This window comes from Cyprinodon tularosa, unplaced genomic scaffold, assembly GCF_016077235.1.
Source record: "Cyprinodon tularosa strain WSP-4 unplaced genomic scaffold, ASM1607723v1 ctg40, whole genome shotgun sequence".
NCBI classification, from domain to species: Eukaryota; Metazoa; Chordata; class Actinopteri; order Cyprinodontiformes; family Cyprinodontidae; genus Cyprinodon; species Cyprinodon tularosa.
The window spans coordinates 3081448-3100000 of record NW_024039119.1 but is presented as its reverse complement, the minus strand read 5'-3'; the positions used below and the strand labels follow the sequence as shown (position 1 = coordinate 3100000).

General features: G+C 40.7%; 1 protein-coding gene across 3 annotated transcripts in view; it reads right to left on the bottom strand.

Annotated features, from left to right (window-relative positions):
* inpp1 (inositol polyphosphate-1-phosphatase) overlaps positions 1 to 18553 on the bottom strand; it is a 32205-nt gene that overhangs the window by 10616 nt on the left and 3036 nt on the right. For all 3 annotated transcript variants that reach the window (XM_038298166.1, XM_038298167.1, XM_038298165.1), the window contains exons 2-5: positions 14369 to 14574; positions 14227 to 14287; positions 12675 to 12875; positions 12411 to 12585 (exon numbers count right to left, since the gene is read on the bottom strand). In XM_038298166.1, coding sequence (XP_038154094.1) covers positions 12411 to 12585; positions 12675 to 12875; positions 14227 to 14287; positions 14369 to 14572 — 641 coding nt within the window. In that variant the 5' untranslated portion in view covers positions 14573 to 14574. The remainder of the gene's footprint in view (positions 1 to 12410; positions 12586 to 12674; positions 12876 to 14226; positions 14288 to 14368; positions 14575 to 18553) is intronic.

Sequence of the window (18553 nt, the reverse complement as noted above, 5' to 3'; positions counted from 1 at the left end):
GCCCCCGTTTCCTGCTTTAACCTCAGTTATTACTTTGAACTTTCTGGCCCCTCAGCATTTTTATCTCAACTGTTAGAACTACGTGGGAAACTGCCCAGAACTGAAAATATATATACATTTTCCGAAGATTCCTCGGAGGAGAGCCGCGTCGGGGCCTACACAGCACTCCCTCCTGCGCCTGTGAGCGGCTGAGATGATAAAAAAAAAAAAAAGAAGAAGTTGGTTGCGTTATCAGACTGGTTTTCACTGGTTCCCGACACATTTTCCAGATGGCTGTGGTTTGTTTTTGGTCCGACTTGCCATGACCGAAATACTGCCAGACTGCCGAACTACAAAAACCCTTCTTTGGAACAATTTCCTCCGCCTCTCCTTGCTGCATCTTCATGTGCTCTGTGTTGTGGTTTGAGAGGGCGGCGCTTGGTGACGGCATGCCTGGGTCCGTGATTGTGATTGGTTGGGAGGAAGCAGTGACTAGCATAAACCTACATGCTAGGCTACAATGAGAAGGAAGGAAAACTGCGTTTCTTTTTATCGAACTTTTATCGACCCTCTTTTTTTCTATTGCGCCACACGTCTATCGATCGATATATATCGTTATTGAATTATCGCCCAGCCCTATTTCAAATCTTTTCAATAATTATCGATATCGATCAATATGCATTTTTTTTTATCGATAAGCTTTTTTTCTATATCGCCCAGCCCTAATCTACTGTATCCATCTATCTACTGTATGTATCTACTCTATCTATCTACTGTATCTATCTATCTACTGTATCCATCTACTGTATCCACCCATCTACTGTATCCATCTACTGTATCCATCTATCTACTGTATCCATCTACTGTATCCATCTACTGTATCTATCCATCTACTGTATCCATCTATCTACTGTATCCATCTACTGTATCCATCTACTGTATCTATCTACTGTATCCACCCATCTACTGTATCCATCTACTGTATCTATCTACTGTATCTATCTACTGTATCCACCCATCTACTGTATCTATCTACTGTATCCACCCATCTACTGTATCCATCTACTGTATCCACCCATCTACTGTATCCATCTACTGTATCCATCTACTGTATCCATCTACTGTATCCATCTACTGTATCCATCCATCTACTGTATCCATCTATCTACTGTATCCATCTACTGTATCCATCTACTGTATCTATCCACTGTATCTATCCACTGTATCTACTGTATCCATCTATCTACTGTATCTACTGTATCCATCTACTGTATCTATCCATCTACTGTATCTATCCATCTACTGTATCCATCTACTGTATCCATCTATCTACTGTATCTACTGTATCCATCTATCTACTGTATCTATCCATCTACTGTATCTATCTACTGTATCTATCCATCTACTGTATCTATCTACTGTATCTATCCATCTACTGTATCCATCTACTGTATCCATCTACTGTATCCATCTACTGTATCCATCTACTGTATCCATCTATCTACTGTATCTACTGTATCCATCTACTGTATCCATCTACTGTATCCATCTACTGTATCCATCTACTGTATCCATCTACTGTATCCATCTATCTACTGTATCTACTGTATCCATCTATCTACTGTATCTATCCATCTACTGTATCTATCCATCTACTGTATCTATCTACTGTATCTATCCATCTACTGTATCCATCTACTGTATCTATCCATCTACTGTATCCATCTACTGTATCCATCTATCTACTGTATCCATCTACTGTATCCATCTACTGTATCCATCCATCTACTGTATCCATCTACTGTTTCCATCCATCTACTGTATCCATCTATCTACTGTATCCATCTACTGTATCCATCTACTGTATCCATCTATCTACTGTATCCATCTACTGTATCCATCTATCTACTGTATCCATCTACTGTATCCATCCATCTACTGTATCCATCTACTGTATCCATCTATCTACTGTATCTACTGTATCCATCTATCTACTGTATCCATCTACTGTATCTATCTACTGTATCTATCCATCTACTGTATCCATCTACTGTATCCATCTATCTACTGTATCCATCTACTGTATCCATCTACTGTATCCATCTATCTACTGTATCCATCTACTGTATCCATCCATCTACTGTATCCATCTACTGTATCCATCTACTGTATCCATCTACTGTATCCATCCATCTACTGTATCTATCTACTGTATCCATCTATCTACTGTATCCATCTACTGTATCCATCTACTGTATCCATCTATCTACTGTATCCATCCATCTACTGTATCCATCTACTGTATCCATCTACTGTATCCATCTACTGTATCTATCTACTGTATCCATCTACTGTATCCATCTATCTACTGTATCCATCTATCTACTGTATCCATCTACTGTATCCATCTATCTACTGTATCCATCTACTGTATCCATCTATCTACTGTATCTATCTACTGTATCCATCTATCTACTGTATCCATCTATCTACTGTATCCATCTATCTACTGTATCTATCTACTGTATCCATCCATCTACTGTATCCATCTATCTACTGTATCCATCTACTGTATCATCTACTGTATCTATCCATCTACTGTATCCATCCATCTACTGTATCTATCCATCTACTGTATCTATCCATCTACTGTATCCATCTATCTACTGTATCCATCTACTGTATCCATCTACTGTATCTATCTATCTACTGTATCTATCTATCTATCTACTGTATCTATCTATCTATCTACTGTATCTATCTATCTACTGTATCTATCTATCTATCTACTGTATCCATCTACTGTATCCATCTACTGTATCTATCTACTGTATCCATCCATCTACTGTATCCATCTACTGTATCCATCTACTGTATCCATCCATCTACTGTATCCATCTACTGTATCCATCTACTGTATCCATCCATCTACTGTATCCATCCATCTACTGTATCCATCCATCTACTGTATCCATCTACTGTATCCATCCATCTACTGTATCCATCCATCTACTGTATCCATCTACTGTATCCATCTACTGTATCCATCCATCTACTGTATCCATCTACTGTATCCATCCATCTACTGTATCCATCCATCTACTGTATCTATCTACTGTATCCATCCATCTACTGTATCCATCTACTGTATCCATCTACTGTATCCATCCATCTACTGTATCCATCCATCTACTGTATCCATCTACTGTATCCATCCATCTACTGTATCCATCCATCTACTGTATCCATCTACTGTATCCATCCATCTACTGTATCCATCTACTGTATCCATCCATCTACTGTATCCATCTACTGTATCCATCTACTGTATTTATCTACTGTATCCATCTACTGTATCCATCCATCTACTGTATCCATCTACTGTATCCATCCATCTACTGTATCCATCTACTGTATCCATCTACTGTATCCACCCATCTACTGTATCCATCTACTGTATCATCTACTGTATCTATCCATCTACTGTATCTATCCATCTACTGTATCTATCCATCTACTGTATCCATCCATCTACTGTATCTATCTATCTACTGTATCTATCTATCTATCTATCTATCTACTGTATCTATCTATCTATCTACTGTATCTATCTATCTACTGTATCTATCTATCTACTGTATCCATCTACTGTATCCATCTACTGTATCCATCCATCTACTGTATCCATCCATCTACTGTATCCATCTACTGTATCTATCTACTGTATCTATCTACTGTATCTATCTACTGTATCCATCTATCTACTGTATCCATCCATCTACTGTATCCATCTACTGTATCCATCCATCTACTGTATCCATCAATCTACTGTATCCATCTACTGTATCTATCTACTGTATCCATCCATCTACTGTATCCATCTATCTATCTACTGTATCTATCTATCTATCTACTGTATCTATCTATCTATCTACTGTATCTATCTACTGTATCTATCTACTGTATCCATCTATCTACTGTATCCATCCATCTACTGTATCCATCTACTGTATCCATCCATCTACTGTATCTATCTACTGTATCCATCCATCTACTGTATCTATCTACTGTATCCATCCATCTACTGTATCTATCTATCTATCTACTGTATCTATCTATCTACTGTATCTATCTATCTATCTATCTATCTATCTATCTATCTACTGTATCCATCTACTGTATCCATCTACTGTATCCATCTACTGTATCCATCTACTGTATCCATCTACTGTATCCATCTACTGTATCCATCTATCTACTGTATCCATCTATCTACTGTATCTATCTATCTATCTATCTATCTATCTATCTATCTATCTATCTATCTATCTATCTATCTATCTATCTATCTACTGTATCCATCTACTGTATCTATCGTATCTATCTATCTTATCTATCTACTGTATCTATCGTATCTATCTACTGCATCTATCTTATCTATCTACTGTATCTATCTTGTCTATCTACTGTATCTATCGTATCTATCTACTGTATCTATCTATCTATCTATCTATCGTATCTATCTACTGTATCTATCTTATCTATCTACTGTATCTATCTTGTCTATCTACTGTATCTATCTTGTCTATCTACTGTATCTATCTATCGTATCTATCTACTGTATCTATCTATCTATCTATCTATCTATCTATCTATCTATCTATCTATCGTATATTAGCTGCGACATATGAATCAAGATGCTATGACTGAAAAATTTGATTGACAGATGACCAATGATATATGGTTGTCCGAATTTAGGTGTTTAGGCTGACGTATAAATAACTGACCTGCATAAGATAACGGAAAAACCCCCACAGATTTTAAGACAGGATTTTTTTGAAAACAGATTGGTGTTCTAAATTTTGCGACAATACAGTCTCATAAAGAGTTCATCTATATACATGTCTAAGCCAGAATGATTTGACATTTAAATATGATTTCCGTACAACTTTAATGGGAATGTTAATCCGTAAAACAAACAAAAAAATAAATAAATGGGATTATCTTTGTCAGAGCGCCATGATGTGTTTCCAATGAACTTCTTTCTTACACTGAAATGATTGTGATATAATGTACGTGAAATAATCTTCTTCCTGCACTTTTCTTTCAACAATTACTCTAGAACTTTGGAGTAGGAATGTCATCACAGACCAAAATATAAAAAATATTAATATCAAATAAGTTTCTGATCCTTTAGAGCTTCCCAAACATTTCAACCTAAGACTCAGAATTCCCAGCAACCCCGTACAGGTACATATGATCACTTTATGTGTATTTATTCATGTAAAATGATGTACTTATATATATTTCTTTATATTTATGTCACATCCCATGTAATCCTTTCATCCTTTTTAATGTATTTTTAATCAAATAAAGGAAATGTCTATTTCACAATCTAATGAAGCTCTAGCGGAAGTTCAATTGAAGAAACTCTGACTTACCTCCATCCAATCAGAAGCTGATCCGTCTCCGAAGCGAGCCAATCAGCTTCGAACTACTCCACCACGAAGCCCAATCAGCGTCCTGCTTTCACTTTATAAACCCTTTCAAATCCTCATCCCAGCCCGCTATCCTGCAATCGCAATGTCGGATTTCGATTCAGACGACAATTCAATTCTCCCTGCTCGGAGAAGCTCCCGTTTAGCCGCTCTCACATCTCCTTCTTCCGCGTTACACTCTAAGGGTATATTGCCAGGCTCCGACCTAGACACTGCTCAGCTGTCTCAACTAGCCTCCCTCCTACCTCCTCTTTATTCATCTCCATCTCCCTCGCCTTCCGCTCTTCAATCTGCTCCGATTCCTGGCCGCAAAGGACATGCAAGTCCTCCGCTCCCCTCGCCAGGCGCAGAGGGCCTCCCAGATCTGTCCCAGCAGCAGTCACCGCTACGCCCGCTCCTTCTCATCGTTTCTATGCAGCCTTGGACCTTCTTCAGCTTCCTGATTCATAGCAGCTCCCCCGTCTAGTCCTTCTGCCGTTTAACAGCTCTCAGCCTCCCTCCGCTCCACTGGACTCTCTCACTCAATCCGTTTCGACGCTGTCCGCACGCTTCAAACTTGGAAATCCCTGCACTGCCACATCATCCCTGCCGCTGTCTGCTCAGACGGACCTCCCCCTCCCCTCATTCACATTAGGGAACGCCCGCCCCTGGCCAGCTCTGGGTAAGACGTATTCAACCATGTTTTCATTCATAATTTTCTATCTATCTGAGTTCGCTCTTTATGCTTTGTCTGCCTCTTATTCAGCCATACCTTATATTCCCATGCATGCTAATATTTCCACTAGCCTCGTTCTAAATTATTCAGGGGAAATATGTTAATTTAGTCTCTCTTATTCTTCCCTCCCCTGAAGTCGACCAGCAGGTCGCATCAGCAGGTGACGTCAGTTTTCTTAAATCATCCGATCTCCGTCTATCAGAGATCTTTTTATTGGCAATTTTGCCGCATTCAGCATCTATCGCGATTACTCAGAGCTTCTGCAGGAAGCTTCTGCCCATCCGAATCAGTCTGTCCCCGCCGTGCACGCTTCATATATATTGTACCTCAGTCTTAGCAGCCCGTCACCTTACCACCCCTTATTATTATTATTTCTGATTATCGTCCTGTCTTCTTCATCCTCTAACGTAAAAAAAAAAAAAAAAAAAAAATGACTGATGTTTCGCATCAGTCATTTCTAAACGCCAATTTCCGTCCCTCCTCCTTGGTCAGATTACTCTGAACGAAGGCTGCCGTTCGGATCTTTCTGGTCCAGACTGCTTCTAAATTGGAACGGAAAATCTTTTTTTTTTTTTCTACGACGACATTATCTATCTCCTGACATGCTCCAAAATTTTTATGGATGCTGCCATCCGTAGGTTTTGGGGGTTCTTTCAGGACAGGTGGTTCGCGGGTTCATGGCCTCTTTTATTCACACCCAATCATCTGCTTGTGTGAGGTCTACCCTTAGCTATAGCTTGCCGTCGTGGGGCCTTTTCGGGAAGGAAACGTGCTCGCCCACTGCGATAACAGTGTAGTAGTTGAAGCCACTAATAAGGTCACTCCTCCTCCCAGTCTCTCATGCCCTTCATCAGAAGCATCACCTGGCAAGCAGTCACTAACATTTCATCATCTCAGCGCGTCATGTTTCAGGCATTCTAAGCACTTTTTCATTTCGCCCGAGGGTTACCCTACATCCACTCATGGTTCCTTCATCACCTCAGGATACTCTTAGAATCATGTGGCCTTCCCTCTAGTGGGTATTCTGGGCATTCGTTCCGGACTGAGCAGCTACAACAGCAGCTACTCGCGGGGTTTCTGAGGCTTCCCTCAGCTCTGGGCCGATGGTTCATCAGCCTATACCTCATTCATCCGCCCAGAACTCTCATCAATTCTCGCAGCTCAGCGCTCTCTCTGCCTCTAGGTAACTCTATAACAAATACTGGTGGTTCAAACTCATTCTCATAATTTTCTAACCTAATCTCGACCATCCTCTAACTCATTTTTCTACTCCCACTCTTTGTCAGTTATCTACATTATTCCCTGCTTCATGCAGTCTTCCATGCTGTCTCCATGCTATATTCATGCTGTCTTCATTCTGGCTCGCATCCATGCAATCTCACCTTTATGTCAGGCATTTACATGCTTTCTTTTGTGTGTCACGTCACGTCTGGTCTGCGTCTTGTCATGTGTCTTACGCATTCTGCCATGCATTCCCTGTTGCATCAACATGCACCCTGTCTGTGTCTCGTCACGTGTCTTGTATTTCGTCATGTCATTTGTTCATATATGTTATCATCCGCAAGAATCATCCGCAAGATCATTATCAGACTCATCCGCAAGATTCATTATCAGACTCATCCGCAAGATCATTATCAGACTCATCCGCAAGATTCATTATCAGACTCATCCGCAAGATTCATTATCAGACTCATCCGCAAGATTCATTATCAGAATCATCCGCAAGATTCATTATCAGACTCATCCGCAAGATTCATTATCAGACTCATCCGCAAGATCCATTATCAGACTCATCCGCAAGATTCATTATCAGACTCATCCGCAAGATTCATTATCAGACTCATCCGCAAGATTCATTATCAGACTCATCCGCAAGATTCATTATCAGACTCATCCGCAAGATTCATTATCAGACTCATCCGCAAGAATCATTATCATCGTCATCATCATGGGTAAGTTTTCATCATCGTTATCATCATGGGTAAGTTTTCGGCATCATCATCGTCATCATCATCGTCATCAACATCATCCGCAGGATTCATCATCATCATCGTCATCATCACCATCATCCGTAAGATCCATCATCGTCATCATCATCGTCATCATCATCATCCGCAGGATTCATCATCATCATCGTCATCATCACCATCATCCGCAGGATTCATCATCGTCATCATCATCGTCATCCGCAGGATTCATCATCGTCATCATCATCATCATCCGTAAGATTCATCATCGTCATCATCATCATCGTCGTCATCATCATCATCCGCAGGATTCATCATTGTCATCATCACCATCATCCGCAGGATTCATCATCGTCATCATCATCATCGTCATCCGCAGGATTCATCATCATCATCATCATCGTCATCCGCAGGATTCATCATCATCGTCGTCATCATCATCATCATCGTCGTCATCCGCAGGATTCATCGTCATCATCATCGTCATCCGCTGGATTCATCATCGTCATCATCATGGATAAGTTTTCATCATCGTCATCATCATCATCATCATGGGTAAGTTTTCATCATCATCATCATCGTCATCATCTTCATCGTCATCAACATCATCCGCAGGATTCATCATCATCATCCGCAAGATTCATCATCGTCATCATCATCGTCATCATCATCCGCAGGATTCATCATCATCATCGTCATCATCATCGTCATCCGCAGGATTCATCATCATCATCATCGTCATCATCATCATCATCATCATCGTCATCGTCATCATCATCCGCAGGATCCATCGTCATCCGCAGTATTCATCGTCATCATCGTCGTTATCATCGTCGTCGTCGTCGTCATCCTCATCGTTTTCGTCATCATCATCGTCATCCGCTGGATTCATCATCATCATCGTCATCATCATGGATAAGTTTTCATCATCACCATCATCATCATCATCCGCAAGATTCATCATCATCATCGGTAAGTTTTCGGCGTCAACCGTGGTCGCCATCCTCATCAACAACCTGGCTCGGTAAGTTCTTTGCAAACCTTCTCAGCATTTCATTACGCATTCTTTTATTCTGTCCTAGTGTATGCCCTACGAGCATACGGACTCTCCGGCCTCAACCTCGGCTTTTTGGCTGAGGCTATTCTCATTCATCTACTCATGCATGTTAAAGCTTAATTCAGCATGAATGTTCCTGCCGAGGTCTGAGCGCCAAAGACTATACTTTCTTATCAATAAATTCTTCTAATTATCTTTTCTCTCTGTGTGAGTTTTTCAGATTGAAATGAAGCTCTAGCGGAAGTTCAATTGAAGAAACTCTGACTTACCTCCATCCAATCAGAAGCTGACCCGTCTCCGAAGCGAGCCAATCAGCTTCGAACTACTCCACCATGAAGCCCAATCAACGTCCTGCTTTCAATTTATAAACTCTTTCAAATCCTCATCCCAGCCCGCTATCCTGCAATCGCAATGTCGGATTTCGATTCAGACGACAATTCACCCACCTCCATCCCCTTCTCCGCCATCGCAGCTGAATCGTCCTTCATGACACGACTTCACCTCAACCTCATCAGAGAGTAGGGCTGCAACTAACGATTATTTTAAAAATCGATGAATCGGCCGATTATTTTATCGATTAATCGATGAATCGGACAAAAAATATTTTTATTTTATTTAATATATATATGTATATATATATATATATATATATATATATATATTATATTTTATAATATTAATATTTTTTTCCAAAATAAACATTTTAGACAGAACAAACAAGCACACAAGTACATGTTGCTCATTAACTGTACTGGTGCAATATGAAAAATAAATGTTTGTGTTAAAACTACGCAAACTTACATGAAAAATGTAGCTGTACATCCACAAAATATAGTGTACTTTGTTTCATAAAGCGCAAAAAAAGGCATTTTTGTTTTCTAAAGCCCCTAAGGGGTTCAAACAATAGGCCCCCCCCATTTCAACAAATGAGTTTGTTTTTTTTTACTAGAAGAGTTCTGCCTTTTAAGACAGGAAAGTATAGCAGTTAAAGTTGCTACTTGAGAAAATACTGAACCATAGAGATAAAAATAGCCCTGTGATTCAAATTATAAATTGTATTTGGAATAAAAATGAGAGAACTAGGGGTGCTAAAAAACACATCCTCCAAAGACAGATATTTACATGTGAATGTGGCATATAATTAATTGACATATTACTGATCTTGCTGGATTTTATTCTGCTTTACTTCCATAAATTGCAGGATCTTCTTTACTTTATCTTTGCCAGAAGATTTAAACTTTAAAAGCCTTGCCCTCATAATTTGCAAGATAATTTATTTATAAAGGCTATTAATTATTGTGATCAATTTGCACCGTCAATCCCGGCACATGCGCGCTTCATTTGCAGTCTGGACGCTGAAACAGGCTGCAGCGGGATGCTTCTCCAAGTACATCCTGCGGCTCTGATTGCAGCGCTGAGAGAGATTCCTGCGGGAGAACGGGGTTGGGAGAGGGGAGGCGCCCCACGGCAGCAGCTGCCGCTGGAGGACAAGAGTAGGAACGATACATGCTTTCACGTAAGAGTCTCCAAAAGCCGCCAATGACACCGTAAAAAGTCGCCAGATTTGTCGCTAGTCACTTTTTTTAAAAAAATAGTCGCTGGAGGGGTCTAAAAAGTCGCTAAATATAGCGACTAAGTCGCTGAGTTGGAAACACTGCGCACCTGCGGCGCTGACTCGCTCTGCCGTATCTTTTTTTTTTCTTCCCCTTCAGTCAAGTGGCAGTGATAATGGCGGCAGCGGATGACGCATTAATCGCGCGACACAACTAATCGATGATGAAATTCGTTGCCAACGCTTTTAAAAGTCGATTTTTATCGATTTTATCGATTCGTTGTTGCAGCCCTATCAGAGAGTATAAATCCCAGTTGTCACCATCCCTCGTCTCATCGCATTGGTCCGGCAGAAGACCACCATGTTGAGCCCGGTTCTGCCAGAGGTTTCTTCCCAAGGGGGAGTTTTTCCTCTCCACTGTCGCTTCATGCTTGCTCATTATGGACAGTTCACGGTACCTGCATCACCAAGCAGGACCTCTATATCCCGAGTCTGAGTGAAGCCCCGGCGTCAGCTCCCTCAGTCTTCTAGTCCCACATTCTGCTCAGCAGATCACCTTGTCAACCAGCTCGGATTAAACCACCACCAGTTTCAGGCCGGGGGGAACATCCCTATTCTCATTCATCTACTCATGCATGTTAAAGCTTAATTCAGCATGAATGTTCCTGCCGAGGTCTGAGCGCCAAAGACTATACTTTCTTATCAATAAATTTTTCTAATGATCTTTTCTCTCTGTGTGAGTTTTTCAGATTGAAATGGTATTATCAATGGCGTAATGACACAACAAGGAACATTATCTGGGTGGGCCCCATGCGAAGTACAACACCCTCATCCTCCGCCCCCCCGTCGCTAGCACATTGTACGTAATGGTTATGATTTTAATCTACGCTCTGGATTACCCATAATTCCAAATCGTTGTGTAAAAAATAAAATACTCAAATACATTGTTCTTTTAGGATCTCCATTGAGATTTAAAACATATTATATGAGTGTTTTCTTTTTTAACCAACCGTCTAATGAACTTTATACAGTTATTAAAATAGTAAAAGTACCTCTGTCTGCTTTGGTATTGGCGTCGTGTTTAAACTGTTCACCATCATGTTGAAATCCGCCATGTGTTGGGGTATAAATAAGGTTTGGTCAGTCAACTAAGTATCAGTTGGGCTTAAGAGGAATTTTTTGCACCATTAAATCTGCAAAGAGACGTCCTAGTCCACAATTTTGTAGGGGGCCAACCAGGTGTCAGTGACGGGGCCCCTAAGAGGTCGCGGACCCCTAAGCAACTAGAGTCTCTGCTTACCAATACTTATGTGACATCTACTTATTTCAGGAGACACTCAGAATTATGTACGTTATGGTTTGGCGCTCCGTATAACTCAGGAATTATGGAGCTCAAGGAGAGTCAGAAGAGCCAAAAAAATAAAACTGTTTCAGATTTAGTATTTAAAGTAAATATTTTAAAAGCTTCTCATAACTGGACTATTTAAAACAAAAATGAAGGTGTTTGTTAATAGTTTTTCTCAATCCATTATTTAATCACTGCAATAAAAAATGTATTTTCAAAGCCTTTCTGTTGAAGAGCCTCACTAAATTTGACAGCTGCTCAAACCGGCCGGACGAGAACAAACGTTGCTGAACTCACCTCGAACCTCCTGGATCTTTGTTGTGGAACGGCTGGTTGATCACGCCCATGACCGGCTCGCCCGTGCTCCGCAGGTACACCCCGATAAGAACCAGGGCGCAGTGAAGACCTGAAGGGAACAAGCGGCCCTCCTCCAGAGCCTCCTCTCGCCCCTCTATGTACTGACTGGTGGCGTCTTCAAACATAACAAAGACGTTAAAACTCAGATTTTTCTTTTTTTGGAGCTATTAAAGCAGCTGGTGAGTTTTTTGTTTTTGCTGTTACCTATTGGGTCGATCCAGATTCCCAGCTCAGAGGGTTTAAGGGGAACCGTCAGTCCGTCTATGGTCGCCTCTATGGTGGCCGGATCTTGGTGGATGGCCCCGGCCAGCAGGGCCGCTGCCGCCTGGTCGCCGTCTAACACAGTGGCCAGCAGCTTGGCGGTCTCCTCCTCCGTGCTGCACACAGTCACCGCCACGCTTTCCCCTGTTCAAAACAGCGAGATTCACTCCAAACGTCAGGCGTTCCATGTTTGGAGAGTGACATGTCTGCTCATATTTGCTGAGCTCTGACTGCTGGACTGTTTTTAGTCATGTTAGAGTGAAAAGGTTGCTTCTTTTAAGGCCAGACCAGAAATCTCAGCAACGCATCATCATTTTTTATTGTTTCTCAAAGCAGATAAATCCTTTTCAGAAATCTTGTTTGACAGTATTTGATCTATAAAACCAAAACATTATAACACCCAGGCCAGCTAGGGGACAATAAGAGCTGATCCATCATCATATTTAAAGAGTATAATATCTAATTATCTTACTTTAAGGGGGGAAATACTTGTTCTATTGGCAAATTATCTTATTTACCTGCTTGAATGACTATTATTTTAAGACATTTTTGGTGATTTAGATCAGTTTATGCAGTGTACCATGCTTTTTATGGTTTACAGAAAACAGTTTCTCTTTGTTTACATGCAGCCAATTTTGCGTTGTGTTCCTCGGTTCCTTCCAGAAACCTCTGCTTGGAAAATGTCCTTATTTTCTCAGATTCTCCACTCAGTCCAGTGAAGGAGAAAAGAAAACGACTCTGAAGAACCAGGATCTCCAATAAGAGGCCGTGAAAATGACACAAACTGACTGAATGCTTTTTTTTTTCCCAAGCAGTGAATGACTATAGTAGGGGAATAACAGGCAAAGTGCTTTTAAAACTCTGGGTGAAGTGCCGGTCTGCTGGCTCTCCAGGCTACCTCCCTTTAGAGACATTTGTCTTAGGTAGAGTTATCAAAGCAAACCTACTATTATAGTCGTAGGTATCCGGTATCAACACTAAAGGGAAAAGTTTTCTGAATTTTTCTGCTGTTGTTAATTTCATTTTTCTGGATTATTTGCAAGTTAATAGAATAATACTTTTAGAAAAAGGTACATAGTCGTGTAATGTGACATTTTTTCTATTTTAACTACTGGCCTAATAATAGAAAAAAATGTCAGCATCATATAAAAATGTAATTTAGGCGTCTTTTGCTTTCCGATTATTAATAAAAAAAACTGATAAACGGGTGAATGGATTACCAAAATACATTAAGCTGCAGTCCTAGTGATAACCCAATAGATTTTTCTTTTCATCGTAGTTTTGTTAGAATATAAACTGCCATCAGAGGTGGAAACTGCAGCCGTTATGCAGCTGAGTTATGCTCCCTGAGGTATCTGGCAGATTTCTCCCGACTCTTCAGCAGCTATTGCTGCCATTCTTTTTTTACATTTTGTTACTGCTGTAGTATCGTGAGTTACAAGCCAGCAAAGATGAAAAGCAAACTTCATAAAAAAGAAGATATGCGAGTAATTACCAAGCCCGTTTTCAAACTTGTTTGACTCCTCTCCATGAATGAAATCAGACATCTCAGGGAACTGCACATAAAAAAACAAACAGGACAGTAAAAAACCCTGATCTCCAGCTGTGCTGCTCTCTGCTGACTCATCGTTGATCACCTGAACTCCAACATCATGCAGAATCATCTCCTGGATCACCACGTCGGCCAGCGTTTTGAAGTCCTGCACAAACTTCTTGTTCTTGTCCTCTCCGGTCTTCTCCTGCACCAGGAGCTGAAAGAGGTGGGCGTCCTGTCTGCAGAGGCGAGCCACGTTCGCAGCCTTCTCGGCCACCCGCAGCAGCAGCCTCAGCAGGTCGGCCATGTCTGTGCAGCAGAGGCAAAGGAACCACAGAGAAGAACGGGATGAAGGAGGTCAGGTTTGCACACGATAGGCTAATTATAGCCGGAAAATGAAAACAGGGCACTTCTGGAAAAAAAAGACATGAGCGAGGGAGGGATTTGGCTGCAGGGTTTTGCATGTTTTTCAGGAGAAAAAGTTAAAAATGGATGCAGCTCACTATTCAATTCCCAATAACATTGTTTGGAATCATGCAAACATTTGCACCACAGAATTTGAGTGACATAGAGACACCTTGTTTGGTTAAAGTTGGGATCAACCCCTAATTTGTTTGCTTCCAAGGAGACAGATTTCACTCTGACCTTTAGAGATCAAAACCTTCAAACAATGTTTGAAGGTTTCTCTTCAAACTTTTCTGTTCCAGAAACAATGTGAGATTCTTTAAGTTTAGGCGCATTTTGTAAACCTAAAATGATACAAAGATTTCAGCTAAAGATCCCGTTTTCTCAGAGCTACTAACACGTTTATTGTGAAAAAATACAATTTTCCTCCAACTCACTGTCATCTGTACAAAAACCTTTCTAAGTTTTCTGTTTTAATTGTTTTCAAATCCTCTGAAAAACAATTTTTACTTCAAGATCAATTTTCATCTTCCTAAAATCTATGGAGTGAATTTTGTTCCATTATTGTTGAAAGCAAATAAGGGTCACAGGTTTGAAAAAACAAAAAAAGAAATAATTCAAAAATAAAGCTTCTCAAACAAAAATACAGTTTTTAGAGCAACTTTGCTCTTTGAGCTTTAAGAATTGCTTTCTTTAAACTGCTTTTTACAAATTGCATTACCTACACGTCAAACCCCACACAGACAGTTGACAAATAAAATGTTGTTCCTAACATCCAGCAGACCAATAAAAATGCATGTTTGCTTCTCACCACAGAAGAAAGCCCGCCCCAAGAGGTAAGCATGGCCCACGTCAAGGCCTTGGCTCTCGACGTGAGCTTGAATCCGACCTGTGGTCCTTTGCAGCACGTCTCCCTCATGACCCCTTTCCTGTCTGCCTACTGTCCAAAAAATGAGCCACTAGTGCTGTAACCCCCCCTAAAAAAATAAATCTATATAGCACTATAGAGTGGTTATGTCATTTTATATGAGAGTCCAAATTTCTAATGGATGGACTCATAATTTCCCCTGATTCACTTTGAAAAGTAGTGTGCATCCATTAGGGGTGTGCAAAATAATCGTCAAGATGATGCATCGTGATTCTTATTTTCATGATCTACTGCATCGATTCTTGACGCCAAGTATCGATTATTAATTTTAAAAAATTGAATAAATAAAATTGCATGAATGGTTGGCGAACATCAGCCAAAAACAAGTGTAATACAACTTCCAGCCCAGTAGATGTCGCTGCAAATGTGTTGACGCACGCTGCCTTGTGTCACAAGCATTTCCGGCTGCGGGATACTGCGCCGAGTCATTCAAAAACAAAACATGGGAGGAGAAAATATTGCAATGCATCGCAATAATTCAAGTACCGTGGTGCATCGTGATAGAATCGCATCGTGGCCTGTGAATCATGATTCGAATCGAATCGTGACTTCTTTGGCAATACCCACCCCTAGCATCCATGGTCTCTAGATGAGCAGATGTATCTCAGAATGCTCAAAAAGTATTATGGGATTAAATCGATTTCAGATAATAAAGTAAAAAATCTTGGTGTTGTTTTTGATCAGGACCTGTCATTTAAATCGCATTTAAAAGATGTTTCTAGAATTTCCTTCTTTCATCTGAGGAATATTGAAAAAATTCGAAATCTCCTGTCCAGGGGTGATGCTGAGAAACTAGTCCATGCATTTATTAATTCCATTATGGACTATTGTAATTCTTTACTATCAGGAAGTCCACAAACTGTAGTTAAAGGAAAATTCCGGTTTTTAACACTTTTAGCCCATTTTCTGTAGTGTCCAGGATGAAATCGAATGATTGACACCAAAATTTTGACGATTGGTCCTGTCTCTGCTATTTGGCTCATGCAGAATCCCCCCCTGGCTGCTTCAGAATGGCTTGCATAGTGCATGTCCGATAATGTCCTTAAAACAACCTTAAACGTTCTTTTTTTAAAATATGCTACTCACCGGGTCGTCAGCGCTGTTCAATGACGTTCCAAAAAAAGTGTTGTGAAGAAAAACCGTTCCTGTCTTGTTTTATTTAGCATTTTGTAAATCCCAGAACTATTTTTTCCGATACATCACAACCGCTTATAAACTTCCGCTTCCCGTTCGAATCTGAAGCGTTGCACACTCCAGACCACTAGTTGGCAACGGTATCCTCTACCGTCAAACTCAAAGTCCAATATGTCCTCCTCAAGAATCCACCTTTCGTATTCCATTTTCAGAGTTTTTTAAAGTGTTTAACAGAGACGTTAGCACCTCGACGTCGGAGTACACAGAGTAACGCAGAAACACTTGGGCCTTGCGAAAAGACTACAACTAAGCGTAAACAGGCCCCATTTCCGTTTCCGGTGGCGGAGGGATATTGACTATTCCAACAGAACTCAATGGGATTTACAAAATGCTAAATAAAACACTACAGGAACGTTTTTTCTTTACGAAACTTTTTTTGGAACGTCATTGAACAGCGCTGACAACCCGGTGAGTAGCATATTTTAAAAAAAGAACGTTTAAGGTTGTTTTAAGGACATTATCGGACATGCACTATGGAAGCCATTCTGAAGCAGCCAGGGGGGATTCTAAATGAGCCAAATAGCAGAGACAGGACCAATTGTCAAAATTTTGGTGTCGATCATTCGATTTCATCCTGGACACTACAGAAAATGGGCTAAAAGTGTTAAAAACCGGAATTTTCCTTTAAAAGCCTTCAGCTGATCCAAAATGCTGCAGCAGAGTTCTGATGAAAATGAAAAAGAGAGATCATATCTCTCCTATCCTGGCTTCTCTTCATTGGCTTCCTGTTAAATCCAGAATAGAATTTAAAATCCTCCTTCTCACATATAAAGCCTTAAATGGCCAAGCTCCATCTGATATCAGAGATCTGATTGTTCCTTATGTTCCTAACACAGCACTTCGCTCTCAATCTGCAGGTTTACTAGTGGTTCCTAGAATTTCTAAAAGTAGAATGGGAGGCAGATCTTTTAGTTATCAGGCTCCTCTCCTGTGGAACCAACTACCAGTTTTAGTTCGTGAGGCAGACACCCTGTCTACTTTTAAGGCTAGGCTTAAAACTTTCCTTTTTGATAAAGCTTATAGGTAGAGTGGCTCAGGTTATCCTGAACTATATAGTTATGCTGCTATAGGCTTAGACTGCTGGAGGACATAGGGACCCCTATTTCATCATTCTGCTTCATTCTATCTCTATTCTCCCACTCTGCAGAATCTGTTAGTTCAATCTCTAACGTTCTGCTCTCTCTGCTTTTCCTCATAGTAGTTTTGCCTCGTCTGTTCCTGTTTGGCTGTGAAATTATCCTGGAGAGAAATATCAGCTGTGCTGCTGCCATCAACACCGTTTTTAATAGATGTTGCAGCCTGGCCTGTTTTTCAGTGTAGTACTGTTGCTCTGACTGTGACTAACTGTATGTGCTCTCTCTCATCCTTGGGATGGGAGCTGGCTCAGAGCTCATCAGCCTGGCTGTGTTTCCTGGACGGGGCCGCCTGTGGAGCTAGTTGACAGTTAACTTTTCTATTTCTGCTTCTGTCTCCTTGAACCCCAGTCGGCCTCAGAGGATGGCTGCTCACGCAGAGTCTGGTTCAGCTGGATGTTTCTTCCAGTTAAAAGGGAGTTTTCTTCTCCACTGTCGCTTCAAGCATCAAGTTTTCAATCATTGCACGCAGCTACAGCTCAAACTGTAAAACGAAACCGCAGGGTTTGAAAGTTCACAGCTCACGATTCATGTTCTCACACTGTGTGGCCCGATGCTCTGATGCGATCTTACAACGCCACGACTGAAGTTCAAACATTTCATTTTCTCCTGACCTTACGATTCCTGA